Here is a 22,041-nt window from a genome sequence, read left to right as displayed (position 1 = left end):
GTAAGAGGGTTGAAAGTTTATGGAGCAATTATATATGACTGCTACACTTTTTTCTGTTTAGCCCCTGGAACCAACGTAAGGTATTACTTCAGAGGATGAATGAGGATGATATGTATGAATGTAAATGAAGTTCAGTCTTGTACAGTCTCTGGTTAACCATTCCTGCCCACTGGGCTGATCTAGTGGTTAACTTGTCATCACAAATCAGCTGATTTTGAAGTTGAAAGTTCTAAGGTTCGAATTCTTGTAAAGGCAGTTACTTTTATATGAATTTGAACGCTAGATCATAGATACTGGTGTTCTTCGGTGGTTGTGTTTCGATTAACCACACATCTCAGGAACAGTCGACCTGAGAGTGTACAGGACTACACTTCATTTACGTTCATACATATTATCCTCAATTCATCTTCTGAAGTAATACCTTACGGTGGTTTCAGGGGTTGAGGGTATTGAAAAATGGTGTGCACTTTTATAGAAGAGATGATACTTCAAATATGTTATAACCCAAAGTGCCAATGTTGTCTGTTAGAGACAAGCTTACATTTTTTTAATAAAAGAATAGCAAATGTTTGATTGAAACTATTAAACAAAAATTTAAATATATATGTCCAATTCAGTGATAGGCAAAAGAGATTTGATAAAATTGTACAGTGTAAATAATCTCTTCAATAGTCTGTCTATATGCAATAGTCTTCAAAAGTCTATATGCGTTGCATATAGACTTTTTATTTTGGTTTTGTCCATTGAATTATATTAGTTTTAAAATTTTGTTAATTACAAGTATTTGTTTTCAAAGGAATTTTTTTATTGGTAGCTTATTATTATTATTCTATATATTGTTACTGAAAACTTGGCTATGGAATTAGTGAAAGAAAATAAAGAGTTGAAAGAGGAAATAAGAAGACTGAAACAGTATAATTAAAAATAAGTTAGGTGGAATAAAAAAAACAGGTCAAGAAGGAAAAATTTAGTTTTCAAAGAGTGGAAATTTATTTGGAATGATAATATTAAATCTGAAGTGAAGACGTTCTGTAGTAATGAATATTAAAGGTGAATAATACTCATTAGAGCTCATAAAAGTTTAAGGGTTAAGGGGGGTAATTAACCAGTAATTGCCCACACAGACGACCACAATGATAAAATTATGAAAGTCTTAGAGATGCAGATTTTCTTGAACATTAGACTTTTCAGTAGGAACTAGAAAAAAATTCTTGCACAGTTCTGCGCAAGAAGAGTGAATTTTGTTATTTTATTTTGCATAATATTTTTTGTGTAATTGTTTGTTTATTGCCTGCACATTTGAATATTGCCAGTCTGTATCAAGCAGTGGCTTTTGAACAAGGTTGCAAAATCGTGTGTCTGTTAAAATGTAATTAATTGTTAAAAAAACATGAGTTGGTGATGAAAACTTATTTAGATGAAATCTAATATTGTGTGTCAGTGAAAGTTCAGGGAGAAAAGGAATTACCAGTGAAAAGTGTTATTCAGAAGTTTGTTAAAAAATTCTGTGAAACAGATTTAGATCAGAAATGGGCCCAACACAGTTCAGTTTTAATAATAGGTTGTACAGGATATTAAAGCAGCAGTTATAAGATGTGCTCATAAATCTTTGTGGTGACTAAGCTGGGAAAAGAATCTTTTTATTAGGTTCAGTTCACACTGTAGTGAGGAAAATGCTGAAATGTTTTCTGTATTGAATGCAGGTTTCCCATGAGTTAACTAATTCTGATTATAGTAAAACTGTCAATGGTTCAAGAATTTCATTAGACAACATTGTTATTTTAGATCAAGCGTTTTTCACAGATGAAGTGTGTTTTCACCTTGGTGGGCATACTAATAGTTAGAACTACTGACCTGGGGTACTGAAAGCTTGCACATTTTCTGTGAATCTTCCCTACATCCACAAAAAGTAGGTATGTGTTGTGCAATTTCAAGGTGACAAATAATAGAATCCTTTTTTAAAAAAAACTATGGATGTTGCCATCTACCAAGAAATTACCCAACAGTTCATAGTCTTACTGCAAGAGAATGAGTGTGACTGCTAGTTACAAGAGGACAACACCACTATGCATATAGCTTGCTCTACTTTGGAGGTGCTGCAGGATTTTTTTTCGGTGGAAGAATCATTTTTAAAGGATTGTGGCCAACATAATCCTTGATCTGACTGGTCCAGATTTCTTTCTGTGGGGTTACTTAAAAGAAATTGTTTAAAGGAACAATCCACAACCCTGCAGGAATTGAAGACAAACATTACCAGTGCCATCTAGGAAATAGAGAGTGTACAGCTAACTGGAGTAGCCAGGATCATGGTCAAACATGTTGAGAAGCACATAAAAGTGGATGGACATCATTTTCAAAACCTGTAAATTAAGTGTTTGCCAATTATTTATATTATTTACAGACAAAACTAAGTGATGGGTCCTCTTTTAAGTTGAACATTCTGTATATATAGAGAGTGATTCAGGAGGATAGGGCAATACTTTGACAACTCATTCTAGAGGCTAAAAATAAGAAAAAAGTTCATATAAACATAGGTTCGAAAACGCTTCGTTAGCGAGTTATACAGTGTGAAAGATCTTGCCTGAGTTTCAGTTCCTCCGGGTAAATTAAGGCTTTCTGAAATTCTGGGAAGGTCAATTAAAGGACAAATTCAATTGTTTCTTATGGGTTTTAAGCTGGGAAATCGAAGAAAATAGGTCCCAGAACTGTATCTCTCTTAGTCTCTAAGATATCCCATATAAAACGCCAAAAATAGGGTCAAAAAACACATTTATTTACGTTTGACGTACAATAACGTTGTTAAATAGGCAATAAATCATACATTTTTTAAACATAAATTGTAAAAAATTTAATTATAAGAAGATTGATGTAAATAATGTCAACAGAAAACAAATAACATTTCAAACATGTCGACTTTATTTTCATATAAACTTTAACAATATTATAATAAATTTACTTAATTGATCATCTTTGTGATATTTTTCAATTTAGCTACTGTTGATTAAATGATTGTTACCGCACAGGGTGATTACATGTATTGACTGGCAATATCATGATTTTAATAAAAAGGTACGTTAAGTTTAAAATTTGATTCAGTTAGTATTTCAGTGTCATTCTGCTTACATGGTGAATGTAATTCTTTGTGATTGAAGTAAAAATTTTGTCAGAAAAGGCTAAAAAATTTTAAAGTGTTCAATTAAAATTAATTTATTAAAGTTAATTTTTTTGTCACTAATTACTTTTAACTGTTAACTTTTATTATTTTAAACTGTATTTTGTAATAGTATTTTACAAACTGTAAAACCGTTTACAGTTTTAGTATTTTTGTAAACTGTTAACTGCTCAGTAACTTTTTTTATTTTGAAGAAATGTTTATGAAAAGTTCCTAATGAAATTTAATTATAACCAAAATTGTAATTATATAACTATAGAATTTGTGTTCAGTCACTATAATAGAATTAGCTATTCAGCTGCTGTTACAATCAATTGGTAAATAATGAAACTATTGTATTATAATTTTAATATCTATATTTTTAAATATAAATTTGTATAGTTTAAATATATATTACATCCCTAATTCAGCCATCATGTATTACATTTCTTTAGTTATATTTTAATTTTTATTTTTATTGAATATATTTTTTCAAGATTAAAGGATTTAAATTTTTTTATTGATTTATAATTTCATGTTTTCTTCTTTTTTTTGTCTTCAGTCATTTGACTGGTTTGATGCAGCTCTCCAAGATTCCCTATCTAGTGCTAGTCGTTTCATTTCAGTATACCCTCTACATCTTACATCCCTAACAATTTGTTTTACATATTCCAAACGTGGCCTGCCTACACAATTTTTTCCTTCTACCTGTCCTTCCAATATTAAAGCGACTATTCCAGGATGCCTTAGTATGTGGCCTATAAGTCTGTCTCTTCTTTTAACTATATTTTTCCAAATGCTTTTCTATATTTTTCATGTTTTCTATGCTTGAAAATGTGTGTCTACTTTTCCTAATGTGATAGACATAATTACATTTTTTTTAATCATGTTTATGTGTTATAAATGTTTTTGTAAATAGTTTTTTTTAAATTTCTGTTTTCGTTCTTACGTAGAATTTTTCTATAATTCTGTTCACTGCACTCTATTTTATAAACATTTGATTTATTATAATTATTAAAAGTAAAATTTTTATTGTTTTATCTAATTCTGTATTGTTATTTTTAAAATTCATTATCTACCAACAGACTGAAATAGCAGCAGAACAGTTCATTGTATATTAGTGCTTCGGACTGTAAACAAATGTCTCTGTGGATTTAATATTTAACATTTTTTTTAAATTTAAATTTTATTAACAAAATTCTGATGAAGCAAAATTATTTGCCAAAGTACTAAATACGGAGAATAAACATTAGCATTAAAAAAATAATTAGAAAAATAAATTACATCCTGCTGCAAGGATACAATTTGCCAGATTATTTATTAATTAAATTATTACAAAATGAAAATTAAATTTATGAAAAAACATTTTACTTTCAAGTTAATCATTAACACAATGTTATTAAAAATTATATGTATGTTTTTTGTCATTTTCATAGATACTTCAATTGAAGGACAAAGAGAAACTAGAGTAAATGGTTCAGATCTTCTGTGTGCTGGCAATTTATGCAGTACTCTATTACCAACAATAATTTTAACAGAAAATGGCAGTTACAGAGGAACACCTACTTGGGATGTTGTACGGACTGAACTTCGTTGGTTATTTTTATTACACGCATATGGATTTGCATGCTCATTTTTTATTCTTGCCTTCTACGCATTTTTCTCTATACTAAATATTAGGTAATTGTTGAATAGATATTATTTTTGTGTATTTCTTTTTATTTTTAATTAAAAATTTATATAATAATGGTAGGATCATTATTTTATTTAATTGATGGTTTTGCTTTTTGATAGTGTTATAGTAATTGAATGTGTAAATTCCTATGGTTAGAGACCTTAATTGTTACAGTATAAGCCAAGAAATTTAATTTTTAATTTTGCTATGAGTTTTATGATGTAGGCAATCTGTCTCTGGACTAAGTAAGCACAGAATGAATGGGTAGGGTAATTTACTGTGTTAAGGTATACTTCTTGAAAATATCATGAAATATTCAGAATTCAGTGGCCCCACTCCTCAAGTGATATTGAATTACTGCAGGCTTTTAATCAACCAATGATGTCTCTAATTTACAGTTTATAGTCATTAATACATGCTGTGTATTTATACATCTCACTGAAGTTTAGATGGGTTATCTTAAGGAATTGAAAAAAAATAAACATCTGATTTAACTACACATGCAACAAGATCATTCTAAAATAACTCTTACTATTCTGTTATAAAATAAATTTTAAACTCTGTGTCAGTAATAAACACAGAATTGACAAAATTATAAACAAAATGTCTTAGTCAATTTAATTAGTAATTATTAAATTTCTTTTATTTTTATATCTGCTAATTTTTATTTTTAACAGTGGTTTAACTTCTATAAAATTTATCAACATCAACTATTCATTAAATAAATAAATAATCTTAGGTTATTTATTTATATTCACTTTTATAATGTTTTGAGTGCTATTAAATGTGTGCAAGACTTATTTTTAATGAGTAGGAGTGATGTTTTTTTGTAGTAGTCTGTTATTAATTACCATCTCTACTAAAGCTGTGAGTTAATAATGAGCAAAATCACTTTTCATAGAATGAAGTGATTCTTGGTTTAACATCTGAAGTACAGTATATTTTTACAATATTGTTTTTACACAATTCAATTTTTAATCCCTTACATTCCTGCTAGGATTACTCTCGGAGTTTATATTCAATTACATTTTTACTTATTTTAAATATGTTTGTTTTATTTTTATTCTGCTTCTGTGTCTTAACTCGTTTTTCTTATTTGGACATTCTCTGTGATGGTTATTTTACATTCATTCCTATCTTGTTTTCATTTTAATTAGATAACTTTGCACTCCTTAGTGTTGTTTCTTTGCTTTTGTTAAGCCATGTTGGCAAATTTTTTTGTGAACTTTTATGGATATTTCTGTTTAATTTTTTATTTTTTTATTTTATTTTTTTCATTTTTTTACTCTCTTTTTTGGGTGTTATACTTTGAAGAATTTTTGTTTCTGTGTAGCATATTTTAGTTTGTAATGACTGGATAATTTTTCTGGTATTTCATCGATAAAAAAAATGTTTTTTCAAATATGGTTAGTATAGACAAATGCTGATTTATCTCTTAATAGGGTTTGAAAAATTCTGTTGTGCGAAGTTTTGTATGTCTATTCAAAATGATTGCACATTAAAAATGTCCAAAAATTAATTAATCTGTCATATGTATGAAATATAATAGGTTAGGTATGAAGATTAACAGGTTAAAAAAATTATTATTATCATAAAAGATATATGAAGGAGTACTCTTCCTTAATCTATATTTCTCAATATATTCAATTAAGTATTTCATCTATCTTAATATTTAATTCTTCATCAACCTCCTTTCTTCTGCATTTTGTTTCCTTTGTTTTATTCTTATTTATTTTTAAATCGATCTCTTGCAGCAATCAATCCATGGAATTAAGTCTTCTTCTACCTCATTTTTGTTTTCTCTCCACAACAATAACCTCTCTGAAATCTTAACATTTTATTTTTTAAATTAACATTTTATTTTTTGTTTTTGAAAGTTATTTCATTCTCAAGATTTATTTTTTAAATTCTTTTACTGCTTCTTTTATATGCAGTTTTAAGAGCAATTTGGAGCATTCTATATCATCAAATGTCTTCTCCAGATCTAAAATTTCATGTAGGTGACTATTATAATCTTTAGGTATAATATATTATTACTTCTTCTCTTCCCTAATTATGCTAGTTTTTAGCTTCACATCTGTTAGTATTTCTACTTTGCTTTTGTCTGTTGCTGCACCTTGATGTATCAGTTGGTAATTAATGTATTTCCTTGGACTTCAAAATTTTCCTCTTAACTACTTGAGCACAAGAAACATTTATCTTATGCCAATTCATAACTATGTCCAGATAATTTGCACCTAGTGAGGCACACATTTATAGTTTTTTTTCATAGTTTCAATTGATGCTCTAGCAGTTAGAGTTTTTTCTAGAATTAGATTTTTCTAAAAGTAATGCGATTGTTTGAGGAAGTATTTAATAAATTAATATTGTTTAAACAGTGTTGGATATATTTGATTTAAAAATACCAAAGTGGTGTCCTGATATTGTCGTAGCTTTTATTATTACAGAATCAGCTGTTATATTCATTAGCTCTGTATAATAATACTTAATGACAGATGTGTTTAATATATTATTTTTTAAAGTAAAAAGTCTGTTTTATGTTTTCCTTAAAAGTCAACCTGAAATTTCAATGTCATCTTTTGAAAATATTTTATGATGTTTATCAGAAGTTCTTGTATTTGTGATGTGATATGAGATTTCATGCTGTACTTTTGGCTAGTTTAGTGATATTGTAGTTAGTTTTTCTTCTTTCTGTACTGAAGTCTGTTTAATGAGTGAACAGTTTTATAAAAAAAATCTGATGTGGACATCACATGACTTCCTTATACACCTATTAAATTACATATGCACATTTTTTTTTTGTAAATGAAAAGTACATAATATTTTATTTCATTAATAACTAATGATATTTTTTCATTTTTTTTTATTGTTATTATTGAATTATTATTTATCATAAATTTTTTTTTTACAATCAGAAGTTAATAATTATTAATAAATCAATAATATATTTAAACAAAAAAAAGTTAATAAAAAAGAGATGAAGTCTGATTTGAACAGACGTGCCTTCTCATGGTAACATCCAAATATTTCATTAATTAGACTTTTATTTGGCTATAACTCCGGAACCAGTGAAAATAAGTACCACTTATGATATATCGTTGAAAAGCTCTCAAGTGCTTATTTATTACTGCAGTTAAGAAAAAGTCCAAAATTCAAATTTTTTTTGGATTTTGGGCTGTTTTGGATACTTTTGGTGACTGAACCAAAAGTATCCAAAACAGCCCAAAGCCCTTCCTTTACTTCGTCCAAAGCCCTTCCTTTACTTCGTACAAGGAAGTAAAAAGCAAGGCTTCTACTTACAAAGAGGGTAGCTTTTGCATTCATCAGTTTGTGTATATGGTGCCAATTTTGTTATGCATACCTAAAAATATACAGAAAAACCTCTTCAGTATGTAATTTAATAATATGTTTAATTTAGACTGAGTTTGTTTAATATGTTGTTTTTTCTGAATTTAGTGTTTTCCTGCAACACATTAAAACTAATATGTAATATATGAAGAAAATTAAATTTAAAAATATATAAAACTTTCCAAAAACAACATATTAAGTAAACAAAAACAACTAAACAAATGTGTGATTTAAATAGTTACCAAAGGTGGCCTACTAACCCACTTTGATGGCTACCATTAACAACAGTACCATCTGTATTTTACCTAAAGAAGAAACTGCATAGGTAGTTTAAAAAAGATTTTCTGGAGTATTCTTTCCATGTAATTGAAAATGAATAGATAATAAATTACTTTGTGAAAGTGATGTCACATTTCATTATAATGTTCAATTCTTTTTTAGTGTATTTTATAACCATAAATAACAAATTTATTATGTTGTTGTGACAGGTCATTAATATCAAGTCGCCCATTCATGTCAACAATCAATGTGTTCTTATGCATTTTGGGTTTATCAAGAGCAGCATCCCTCTTCATAGATCCTTACCATCTTAAAAATGTATGTTCAGCATTATAATAAGATTAACTGTAAAATAATATTGCAGTACAATAACACATCTCTAAAATAATGTAATAAATTAATTTTATTGTATCTTACTTTTTAAATGCTGTAATAAGGCATCTGAATTCTGAAATAACAGTGTTATTCTTGTATGTATTAGAATAGCATCTAGCTCTAATTCTCATCAATATTTAAATGAAAAACAAACATTAATTTACTTTTAAAGCAATATATGCTATCTAATTGCTTCTAGTTTCAGCTACAGTTAATATTATCGGTGACATTTTTAATTTTTGTTCTTCAACTCATAAAAAGGCTAATTGTTTTCTTTTTGGAAAGACTTTTATTTTTCCTGACACAGAATAAAAGAAATAGTGTTAGGCTACATTTTGTTTTTCACCTTTGTGAACTACAGTTTGTGTATATTCCGGTAGCATGTCCTCTTTCTTTTCTACCTTTGTATATCTTGGAATACCATAAAATACCTTAAGGTTTCTAAGTGAATACAGAGCATTTCACTATGCTCTAGTAAGAGATCTTGTCCTCCTACTTATTAATTGATCAATTTGATAATATATTACATATGCACATTGGCTGCAGTATTTTTTTAATGGATGTAATTTTTGTGTGTTACAAGTTCTTACTGTCTTGTATTCGTGCTTTAGGACAGTTGTATCTTATAAGCTTTTGCCTCTTCTAACGCTTACTGTTTGTCATTAATAAAGTATTTGTGCTACTTAGCAGTACTATGAGCTGTCTATATTGCTTAGACTCCAACCTTACCAATTCTATATGTTCAGTATCACACCAAAGTGATGGTAAATTTTATCTTTTTTTATTGCACAAAACCAAGAGGAACATAGATGCTTCACTGTAAATGCTCATAGAGGACATATGAGTATTGGAATGAGTACTGGTTACATATGTAACCAGTACCACAAGCAGTAGAATAAGTTGTATCACACTAATTAAATTATTATAAAAATTGTTCAAATTAATGAATTTGTAATGGAACTACAAATTCAGTTATGGGTTCATTATAAATTAGTGTTATTAATTAAAAACTGAAGTTGTGTTATAAGGAGATTCTTCATTTTCACATTTTTTTATTTATTATTATATATATATATATATATATATATATATAGTGAATGTGGCAGGAAATAGCTCCAATGATGCCAGAGTCCTTTTGAGTTAAAGTAACTCAATTCCTTGCATGTATGAAACTGGTGTCCAATTTCATGTTGCATAACATAATATTAATTACATGCATATTTGCTGAAGGGATGTTTGCTTTTGACGTGAAATTTGTACATTTTTAGGTAATGCCAAAACTACTGGGAGCAGTAATGTGGGATATTGGCTATCCTAGCATTATTGCTGGTTTCTCATTGGTACAACTAGCCTTTCTTCAACTGACTCAGTTAAAATTGGGGCCTCAGCAATTAAGAAGCAAATCTTGTTTATCATTAATAATAACTGGACATTTCACTTGTGTAATTGGATTTGATATCATTGTGGGATTTCATAGCCAATTTAAGGTATGTTATTTAATGAATTTAAAAAAAAAAATTGTGTTTATTGAATGCTTTGAAGTTAATATTAGTTAAACTTTATTATATCTAATATAGAACCTTCAGTCCACTTAAATTCAATTAATAAGTAACTATCTGTGAGCATTGTTTGATCTTTAGTAAATTTTCTCCACTTTTGATTTGATTTCTACTCATGACTGTTTATAATGATGGGAGCTGAAGATCATAATAGGGAAAGTGTGGAGAGTAACTCGTTTCTATCATCTTCTTCACAGAGTGAGTATGTTGCTTCTGAACAGAATGAGAAGTCTATCAAAAGCAGATGACATTTATTTTTTATTACTTTCAGAATACTATTAGCCTCAGGACTGACTCTGAAATTTCAGAGGAACCAAAACTGATGTTTCTAGAACCTTAGATTGCACATCAAATTTATTAGAAGACTGATGCAGTTAGTGTAAAGCAGCAATAAACACCTTTCTGTTGTGAAACAATGGATTAATACTGCTTCTCGGGACGGGAATATTTTGTTTACTTTTAAATCCAGCATTATTAATCTATTATAAACGATTTCACTAACTGTACTAATAAAATGTGTTATTTAGTAATATGTGGTATTATAAATGTGATGTCTTTATTCACTTGAGAGGACATACAGTGAATTGTTTTTTTTTGCATTTTTATTTAGTTTGTTGCCTTTTATTTTAGATTAAAATTTTCTGGGTGATTAGAGATTAAAGATTAGATTAAAATTTACACTTGTTGGTTAATATTCATGCTCTCTATATTTTTCTTCTGTTTTTGTTTAGTATAGTACAGGTGACAAAAAATGGGAACATTTAATAATGAAATAAAAAGATTTATTGACAGAAACCTAACCATTACAATTAAAAAGTGTAATTAATATTAATATAACTCTAAATATATATGTAAAATATCAAATTATCAAAATACCTAATATCAGGCTTTAAAAATTACATTAGGAAGATGGTGTCCTCCTCTATGTATGCTGCGGTCTGCCAGTCTGCCGTTGAGGTTTCCCATTCCTCGCTGCAACATTTTAGATGGGATGCCACGAATTGCTGCCATGTACGGCTGCCATTGATTGCCTTCAGTGTACGATATCACATCATTCTGTTGAAACCAGGCTTCATGCTGGTGTCGGAAATGCTTCAATGCGGGTGTAACAAAAGACTGCAGCATGTGGATATACTGATCCGAAATGGCAGTCGTGATCCGCTCCTCATTTTTAAAAAAGTATGGTCTGATGACCCCATGTGTTGAAACTGCACACCATATTGTTACCTTGCTGCTATGTAAAAGGCAATCATGAATTTCATTGGGGTTGCTGTCTGCTGAGTAGACAGTTCTGCTTGCTCACGTAACATGTGAGATGGATGGAAATGTGTCTCATCTGGCATCCACAAATTGTCCAGAAGTTCATTGCCCTTGTTAGTTTGCCATAATTTTTTGACAGAAATCAAAGTGGAGCTAATGGTTGTTCTCTTTTAATTCTTGTTTAATCTGTAACTTGTAAAGATGGAATTTTAAGTTGAAATGAAGAATTTGTCGAACATTCTCTTAGGACAACCCATCAGAGCTGCTTGTTTACGAATTGAACACCGTGGGCTCTGTATGACTGAAACGCGTACAGCCTCAATATTGTGTGAAGTATGAACACTTTTTGGTTGTCCTGTAAGTTTCATTTTCAGAGCCAACCCAGCCTATTCAAAGTTTCTAATCCATGTTTTTTATCATGTGTTTTGATAGAACACTAAATTGTAATGCTGTCAGAAATCCCTCTGTGCTCATTTCAAACTATCATTGGTTTAGTAAAATATTTTTATAATGAAAGCATGTTGTTGACCGTTCCACTGCTCTATGACAACTGAGTGGCAAGGTTGTTTCTGCATAAAGCAGTGCTGCAAACTGTATTGGCTGCCACTATGCTTTCAGAATTTACTGTTTTTTGAGTCACTTGCAAAAATGGAAATTTTCTCTGATGTATAGTCTTTACCTGCTCCATTAATATTTCTACGGTTGTTTGTTAAAAAATAAAATATCAATTTGGATCTTGTGTTTCAGATTGTTAAGTATTCACTACAAACCTTGTTCCTGTTGTGGGGGTTTATATTATGCTGTACATTTATATATGCTGGATATAGAGTAAAAACATTGTTACATCACATGCCGACTGCACTTCTACAACGTGACTTCAGTGATGTTAACTGCAAGGGTATCTAATTATTATTATAGTAAATTTTCCTGCTTCTTTTAAACAAATGTAAAAATATATATATATGCTAGCTCTACCCGCCACGCTTCGCTGTGGCACATTGTGGTTGCATGGATGAGAAATGAGAAACAAAACAAAGCATACGTTTTATAGAAGTTTAATTTTGCAATATTTGTGGATATACAATATTTTTTGTTTTTCCCCTGTCTGCGTGAATATAAAGGCTATCTGGTTTGCCGACTCGGGAACACGCAACATACAGTTGTCCATGTGAGAAGCAATCCGCATCTAAATCTAAACCACACAATTCTAAAGATTGACCTTGAGCTTTATTGATTGCAAATGCCAATCGAATTGGGAATTGCAATCTTTTAAATTAAAATGGTGTATCGGTCGGGATTATGGGTATTTGAGGAATGAGGACATCTTCACATTTGAAAGGCCCCGTTAAAATCGTTGCTTCAACTACGTTTTTTTTTTTTTTTTTTTTTTTTTTTTTTTTTTTCTTAAACACCCCCAACATCCCCGGCCTCCGCCGTTAGGCTATGCGCAGGAATGTCGGAGTGTCGTGGCAGTCGACTGCCCCCCTGTCTTGCCTTTTCTTTGGCGTCCCATCGGGGTCCTCTCAGTTTCATCAGGATGCAGCAGCCCTCCCTTCTGGACGACCACTACATCCCTCCACTTAGAGGCTACCCTTCCCGTCCCTACACTAGGTTGCCGGCTACGCATTGCGCGAAGCCGGCAAACCGCCGCGTCCCCCTCTCACACCTGAGGGTCCCAAATGCATCATCGGAGCACCCCAACTGACCTTCATTCTTGCATATGAAGGAGCCAAAGCGTCCTCTGCATCCAGGCTGCCTCCCTGGCCCTGCACGGCGACCACGATTCGCCCCCTGTATTTTATTTATTTATTTATTTTTCCTCCCTTCAGTTGCAGCACATCACGTTGGCGTCTGAACTTATTCCTCCTTCCGCAATCCGCGGGCACGTTCGCTGTGAGTGCCCTCGTAACCGTTAGAAGGAACACAATCAATAAAATAAAATAATACCACAATCATACAATACAAGGAAAATACATAATAAATGAAACCCACTTCATGTTGTCTCTTCGGCGATGTCACCTCTAGCCGTGGCCCTCCTGCACACGGTCGAAGCGATCGTGCTTGTCATCTCGAGCCGGCCGTAGAGTACCAACCACAGTGACAATGGAGACAATGAATTCACAATACCATACAACACAAAAATAATATATATAGTAGAAGAAACACACAGTATACTTGCTAGGGACATTGCTGCTTACCCGCGCCTAGAAGTCTTCTCCCCACTCTCTTCCATGTACCTCCTTCGTCTTCAGGATGCTAGCCACCATGCTCTGTACCGCATCCCATTCTCTCTTCCCTTTCAGCATGTGAGCTACAGTTGTTTCTGGAGTGAGGCCATCTGTGCCATGCCTACGCCGGACCACAGCCCACCTTTCGCACTCGTAAAAGGTGTGCTCCGGCGTGTCATCCTGACCGCAGTAGAAGCACCTCGGTGTCCGTCTTCTCTTGAACCGATGTAGGTAGACCCCGAACTCCCCGTGTCCAGACAGGAACTGCGTGAGGAAGTAATCTACCTCCCCATGCCTCCGCCTGACCCACGGTCCCAAGTCCGGGATCAGTCTCCTGGTCCATGCCCCAGCCGTAGCCGTTCTCCACATCTCCTGCCAGTTGACCATCAGCTGCCTCCCGGCTTCCGCCTTCGGCGTTCCTTCGTATGTGGAGACCAGCTGCGTGGCCCGCAGCTCGATGGGAGGCACCCCTGCGATGACTGCCACTGCGCATCCAGATACGGTGCGGTACGCCGATGTTATGCGAATCGCCGCTCTTCTGGTAAGGGAGGCTAGCATCCGTACGTTCTTCTTTCTCGAAAGTGCGTCCTTCCAGGCCGGGACCGCGTACAGCAAGACGGAGGAAACCACTGAAAGGATCAGCCGTCGCTTGCTCGCCCGTGGTCCGCTCTTGTTGCCCATTAGTTTTTGTAGAGCGTCTTGTATCTTTTCGGCCCTCTTAGTGACCTCTCTGAGGTGGGTGTTAGACAGCCCATTCTTGTCAATCCACACGCCCAGGTACTTAGCGCAACCGGACGTGTGGACCCGTACGTCGTCTACCATGAAGGACATTCCTCTCAGTCTTCTTCTGCCGGTGATCGGGACAGCTGCCGTCTTGTGCGGTGCCAGTCGTAGTCCTCTCTCCCCCAGCCATCTGCTGACGACTGCCACCGCCAAGTTTGCCTTATCTTCTACCTCCTCCTCCGTCCGTCCCGACACCATCAGCGCGAGGTCATCTGCGTACGCGACCGACTGGCATCCTTCCGGGAGTTCTTCCCGCAGAAGGCCGTCGTACGCGATGTTCCAAAGAAGAGGCCCAAGCACCGACCCCTGCGGAACGCCTCCAAACATGTTGAAGTCATCTTCTCCTTCCTCTGTGCGTACCCGCAGAGATCTCTCATGCAGATAGTCATTTATTACGGCGAGCAAGTAGCCGCTGATCCCTCTCTCCCGGAGTATTCCCATGATCACTCCCCATGGCACGCTGTTAAATGCATTCCTGATGTCTAGGAGAATGATCAATGGGATTTTCCTTCGTCGCCACGTGCCTGCCGACTGAACTCTGGCCCACTCTAGCACCCGTCGGACGGCGTCGACGGTCGATCTTCCCCGAACGAAGCCGTACTGGTCTGGGGAAAGACCTCCGCCCGCCTCAATCTCCGACCGCAGTCTTTCAGCGATCAGTCTCTCATACAGCTTTCCCATCGTGTTGATGAGGCAGATCGGCCGGTATTTCCTGGTTTCTTCGGCTCCCGGTTTCGGGAGGAGGACCAACCTGGCCTCCTTCCAACAGCCGGGAAAACTCCCCGTGGACAATGCCCCACTGAACATGTCTAACACCGTCCACGGGTGCCTATCCACCAACACCTTCACGATGGACCCAGGGATGTTATCTGGGCCCGGGCTCTTCCGCAGGCTCATCTTCTTGGACGCCCACTGTAGTTCTTCTACAGTGAAGCGCCTTTGTTGATCACCAGCTATCGGTTCCCATTCCTCCTCTTCGACGTGGAAGAGCTCCGTTATCGCTGTGAGAGACTGTTCCCTTGTCAATGGGGTCAGGCGCCTACCAAACTTCTTGGTGACGATCTGGTAGGCCCTGCCCCACGGATCTTGCTCCAGGTCTTCCACGAGGTGTTGCCACGCCTCTTGTTTGGCAGCCTTAATGGCTCTACAAAGGCTTCTTCGTGCCGCGTGGAACACCTCCGTTTCCTCCTGTAGGCGCTCAGAGTCCCTCCGTCGTGCGCGCTGCATCCTCCGCCTTGCTGTTTTGGTTTCACCACGTAGTCTCGCAATGTCCCTGTTCCACCAGTAAACATTCTTTACGCGTCTTCCAGGTTGTGGCCGCTGCTTCACACATTCCCCCTGTAGGATGGCCATGAATTCCTCGGGGGTGTGAACACGCCTACGGGCCACCTCTGCCGCCGTCCTATCCGCTACCGTCGCAGCCTGCTGTTCCGACGGCCTCCAGATAGGGTCCTGTTCCTCTAGACCCCTTCCGCCTCCTTGTATTTCAAAAATTATGGCCTTGTGGTCGCTGGCAAAATCATCTTCTACTACCTGCCAGCCCACTATCCTTCTTGCCACCCTATCTGAGGCCGCTGTCAGATCCAACACCGATCCATCACCCCTTGCGTCGTATGTAGGCACCCTAGGCGTGTTCATGACCACCAGTCCCGCGGCCCCAAGCATTGTAGCTAGGGTGTAGCCTCTCCGCGTGGACCGGCACCCTCCGAGTTCAGTGCATTCGGAGTTGAAGTCCCCGGTCAAAAGTACCGGGAACCCAGCCCTTCGTATGCATTCCTCCAGGTTTCCGATGAATTCTTCATGTCGATCCATTCCGCTGTTGGGAGAGATGTACCCATTGATCACCGTGAGTTGATGGATGTCTACAGCCACGAACCCTCTACCTCTAACTACCTTCGTGACTGCAAACCTGCCGGTGACATTCCGTATAGCAGCATCGCCATCCTGGTCAACATACCAGTGGCCTGAGTTAACCAGTCGCTGATTAGGTTCCACGACCAGCAGTAGGTCGTATCCTCCAACCAGCGCTGCCGCCCATGCCAAGTCATGGGCAGCCACGGCTCTGTTTACGTTGAGCTGTAAACACTTCATTTCCGAACGTGTTTACAGTCCCTGCTACCCAGTCTATGCCCAATCACTCCACAACCCACGCATTTGGTGGGTTCCCGGCACTCTGCCCTCTTGTGCCCCGTCGCCCCGCAATTGTAACAACAGGCTCTCCTATCGGGACCCGTGCAGTGTGCCGCAACATGACCCGTCTCCCAACAGCGAAAGCAGTTAACATCTGGTCTTCGTATCTCCGCTCGACACGATTGCCACCCTACAAGGAGCCTCCCGGTGGACGTAAGCCTCTTCGCCTCTTCCAACGGCAGCACCACAGTGGCGTTCTGCGTTTGTCCATATGCTTGGCGGACCGACGTGATCCTAGCAGACGTCTTTCCCTCCAGCGCGCGTTGTACCGCCGCCATCACCTCCTCCTTAGTCACTTCAGCGTCAAGGTCTCTAATGTGGACAACCTCTTTTCTGTCCAACTGCCCTTTCCCACCAATCTTCACCTCTGGCGCCTTCTGTGCCAATTTCTCTCGTAGGGATTGGGCAGAGTTGGTCCCCGCACGCACCCGTACCTCGACATCCTCGCCCCTGCCTTTACGAACTGAGAGTATGTTAGGAGCCAGTTCCTCTCCCACTGTTACCTTCACTTGGCGTAGTAGCTCTGCATAGGACTTGCCCGTCTGCCGTAGGACCACGGTCTCGGTCTGCCTCTCACGCCGTTCCTCGGTCGGGTCCCCTGAGTGAAACATAGTAACCTTCCTTTTATGCTTTCTTGCCCAGAATTCCAGGGTGTTTTTAACTATGCTACCCAGTTTACCCCCTGGCGCCGCAACAGTCACCGGGTGTACCTCGTACGTTGAAACGGTTTCCAGACCAGATAGCAACCAGTCGACAGCAGTTATGTCTTCCCCTTTAACTGGTATCACGTACAGGTTTCCCGACGGGTCGATCTCCTCTTTTTCCCCAATAACGTCTGTGGCCGCGACATGTCGCACCACAGTGCCTGGGAGCATAGCGCCACTGTTCAGCTTCCTCTTTATACCGGGTGCCAGGTCGCAGACCCGGCAAGCTATTTTTGACTTCTTGTCGCCCTCAAGGTCCAGCACATAGACACATGCACGCTCGTCATCCGCCTTGGGTAAGCCCCGCACCTCCTCGACTAGCTCGAAGGCCTGTTGGGGCCACCTTTTTTCAGCAAGCTCCTTCAGGTCTTGGACCTCCCCCTTCTTCAGCGCTGCCTGGATCGCGGCGAGATCCGACCCTGCCGTCTGGGTATGCTTATTGTCCAGGTTCGCAGTCCCTTGAGTGCCCTGCATCGTCGTCGCAACCCTTTGCGCCTTTTCCATGACTCTGCCGGCCGTCTCCTTGAAAATGTCGCTCACTTCTGGGCTCGCCTCACATAGAAGCAGCAGGACCTGAATTTCTTCCAGAAGCGACTTCATGGTCGGGTGGTGGGCCTCTTCCGCGTCTTCACTCACCTCCTTCCTGCGCTTCCGCGCCCTGAGCTTGCCCAAAACCGTCTCGTCCGTTGCCTCCTCCTCTGACTGGTCGGTGGAGGAAGTCAGCGGGGGGCGCGGTGAGCGCAACGTCTTCCTTGACCGTCGGAAGGCCCTCTCTTCCTCTGTCGTTGCTGCACTACACCCCGCATCGCCGGCAATCATCAGCTCTTGCTCCATATCGACTGCTCGCTCCATCAGCACCGGTTGGTACGGGAAAACCCCACAGATTCCACTTACTAGTCCTATACTACACTTACTGTAGCTCGTTAATAAAATAATTAACAAAATAACCTAAATGATGCAGGACTTACGCCCTAGAGTTCGCACCACTCAAAAATAACACACTAAATTAAATAAGATTACGGTCCTAAAACTAATTATTAGTCTAGTTCACTTAAACGAGTCTTAACTGATTCACTAAGTAGGTTGGCAACACTGCTGCAACCTCTTTGTCTTTAACTTGTCCTAATAATGGCGGACAATGGCGGCTGATACCACTATACAGTATCCCGCCTGCTATGCTAGTATTTTTCCCTCCACAAAGCACGTGGCGGGAATCCCGTTTAGGTTACCTCCTAAAAACACTTATTATTTAATTAAAACTATATCTAACTGTCTTAAACTACTATTATCATCAACAAAACAAACAAGGTTGATAATCTATCACTTAAAAAAGAGTCACTACTAATGTATAAATTAACTTAAAGGGCTGGCGCCGAAGTGTCGCCACGTGGACACTTGGTGAGGGAAAAACGTTAATATCACGCCTTCCCACGAACCGATTTCCACGGTTGATGTCTTAAAATGATCGTCTTGTCAAACACTAACAACTACAAACTATTCTACGCTAATTGGCACTGTTTAAAATTTCACTTAATACGACCGCCATGCGGTCCATATTTAAACTAAAAAACCTTATATCTACTGTAATTTCTAACCGATTTGAACGTTTTATGCCTTAATCCACTCGTCTAAACCTATATTTTATCACTAAACACTAATAACTACCGAAAACTATGAAAAACCACTGATATTATCACCCGTACGGGATACACCGAATCTAGCTGCTTATCGGACCGAGTCACTACTCAACTCTTGCTTCAACTACGTTATTCATCAATTTCTTAACTGTAAGTCGCGTGCCGTTGCAGAGTTTTGGCTGATTAATATTCCGCAACAGGATAATTGTCATTTTTTGATCGAACCGTTGCTAGAATCAATCTAATGAGGAATGCGGGAAAGCATTCCTCATTAGAATGAGGAATTGAGGAAAAACCTTCTTCTTGGCGCATCCAAGAAGAAGGTCCCCCCCCAACTCCGTCATTTATTATTTGCATTTTGCGATCATAAATACCTTTCTGTTCACGCGTTAATTTGGGAATGTTTGATTGGACATATGACTGAAGATCACCAATGTTGTAACTCTGTTCACGGCGTAAATCCACATCAAATGAAGCAATCGCAGCTCGGGTGGGTGCTGGCATTCCCAATTGACTAAGAACTTTATTTGCAATAGCTAATAAAGTTGTCTTCAATATTTATCAATGCTTCGTTGTAAATGCCTTCTGTAAATTCCATGGCCATATTGGTATTTTCTAGGCGTACTCTATGCAAAATATCCTCAGCCATATGCAATCGATATCTTTCCCATAACTCTATGGGAGATGAAGGGAAGCAAGCAGTCAATATAATTGTGAATAATGCGCGAATTTAGTTTGGATGTGCAGTGTTGCACGAGTCATTAATACATATATCCCATTGTTGGTCGTTTTCTAATAAATTCAGAGCTTGGTGAAAGGCGCAGCTCAATCACGACACGATCACGCAAAAGTACCTCAATTAAAGTGAATATTTAATTCAGATTGTATAATAATCTGAATCAGATGCAAGTGGATACGTTTTTTTTTGTTATTAATAAACAATGTAATTGGGAACATGTATTGTTTCACATGTGACTGCGGTTGTCGTTAACTAGTATGGCGAGTGTTCCCCTCCCTTCCGGCAGATGGCGCGGTCACTGGTACACAGCTGACCGTTAAAAAAACTGTTTTCTCGCGGTCGCGGGTATGTGACTGATGCGAAAAATAGATAAAAATAATCTTTGATGCGGGTTATATATCGTGCTAAAATTTGAGCTCAATCGGTGCAGAGCATTTTGAGTTTTTGAAGCGTACACAAACGAACTTAACATTTTTATATATAAAGATTTGTGGGCTGCGAAAAAAGGCCCTTAAGTCGTGCGAAAAAACACATCATTTTAAATGCTTACAAAAGCAGAGTAATGCTTACAAATTACAGAATAATCAAACGGCGTTGATTTCAGATATTAATAAACTGCTAACGTAAGTAGAAGTTGTGCTGCTTCAGTGTACAACGTGATTCTCAAGTATGAATCTACTAATGAATTACGGTCTCCAAAGAAAACAAAACCCCGCAGGTCAATTGAAAAAAAGGTGAGATTTTGATAACGCGATTCGTAAAAAAATTACACGAATTTAAATTATTTAGAAATAGTTTAGCGGTGTATTATGTCCTTTGGAAGAGAATTCGGTTATTGTCTTCGACAACGCTTCTTATCATTAAAGGAAAAGAATTATTCCAGCCGTGTTATAGAAAAACAATGATATCAAAATGTGGCTTAGTTCAAAAGGAATAATTTTTGAAGAGGTTTAAGTTAATGTTCAATCATTGCAAAGGGTTTCGCGTATTAAAAGTAATTATAGTCCGTATAAAATTGGTTTGACACACAACGCCATATTGGTAAGTCGTATTTTTATTCGGCTCCTAACGAATATGTTTGCCGGCCTCCGTGGCGCGAGTGGTAACGTCTCGGACTTTAATCCGGTGGTTCCGAGTTGGAATCCCGGTCAGGCATGGCATTTTCATGCGCTATAAATCATTAATATCATCATCTGAAGCAATGCATAACGGTGGTTTCGGAAGTTAGAAAAACAAAAAAAAAAAGAAGCGAATACTTAGTTGTGTGGTTTCAGTGTTACTATTTGTGAATTTTGTTCTTTGCTTTTACATAGCAAAGAACGCTAAATGACCAAAAAACGATTGTTTGGTCATATATATGTAAAAAAAATAACCTAACAAAGGATTTTTTGGTCATTATGTAGGGATATTATTTTTTGTGTATTTGGTTATTTCGACTTTTTTTGTTTGCATAGTCTTAAGTCTATCTTAAGACTTGGGTGTTTTAATTTATTTACTGTACGTCATCGTTTTGGTGGATTTTCGTTTTGTTTTGGTGTTTTTTTTTTTTAATAAAATACAGATGTTTTAGATGTTAAATATAATTCAAAGAAATTTGTTACTTAATCAGTTGTGATTTTGCTTACATTGGCAACGGCCATACGGGCTCTTTGTGATTGGTCGTTGTGTTTGACAGCGGCCAACTTGCATTGATCTGATTGGTTTTCCTTTGTTTACATTTCCATCTAATTTATTAGCCTCTTATTTATTAAAAAACTGTACAAATTAAAAATAGATAGATAGATAGATAGATTTATTAAAAATAGATGAAAACAATCTTTGATGCCGGTTATATATCGTGCTAAAATTTGAGCTCAATCGGTGCAGAACATTTTGAGTTTTTGAAGCCGTACACAAACGAACTTAACATTTATATATATATAACAACATTCCCTGTTTATATAAAACAGGAAATGTTAATTTTATTACTAACAATTTGTATAAAAACATTTATGTGTGTCAGATACAAATTTCAATTACAATTGAAAGTGTATTTGTATTACGGGTCAAAAAAATATTTTTATCACATATTTCATTATTTTTACATTATTTGATTTATACTACTTCATTTCTG

At 36.9% G+C, this 22,041-nt stretch overlaps 1 protein-coding gene across 1 annotated transcript in view; it reads left to right on the top strand.

The window, feature by feature from the left end:
• LOC142318833 (uncharacterized) overlaps positions 1-22,041 on the top strand; it is a 55,565-nt gene that overhangs the window by 7,986 nt on the left and 25,538 nt on the right. Inside the window, exons 3-6 of the mRNA XM_075355367.1 lie at positions 4,588-4,831; positions 8,663-8,771; positions 10,097-10,315; positions 12,395-12,545. Coding sequence (XP_075211482.1) covers positions 4,588-4,831; positions 8,663-8,771; positions 10,097-10,315; positions 12,395-12,545 — 723 coding nt within the window. The remainder of the gene's footprint in view (positions 1-4,587; positions 4,832-8,662; positions 8,772-10,096; positions 10,316-12,394; positions 12,546-22,041) is intronic.

The sequence above is a fragment of the Lycorma delicatula genome, chromosome 2 (genome assembly GCF_047948215.1).
Source record: "Lycorma delicatula isolate Av1 chromosome 2, ASM4794821v1, whole genome shotgun sequence".
Lineage (NCBI taxonomy): Eukaryota > Metazoa > Arthropoda > Insecta > Hemiptera > Fulgoridae > Lycorma > Lycorma delicatula.
This window is presented reverse-complemented; position numbering and strand designations above follow the sequence as displayed.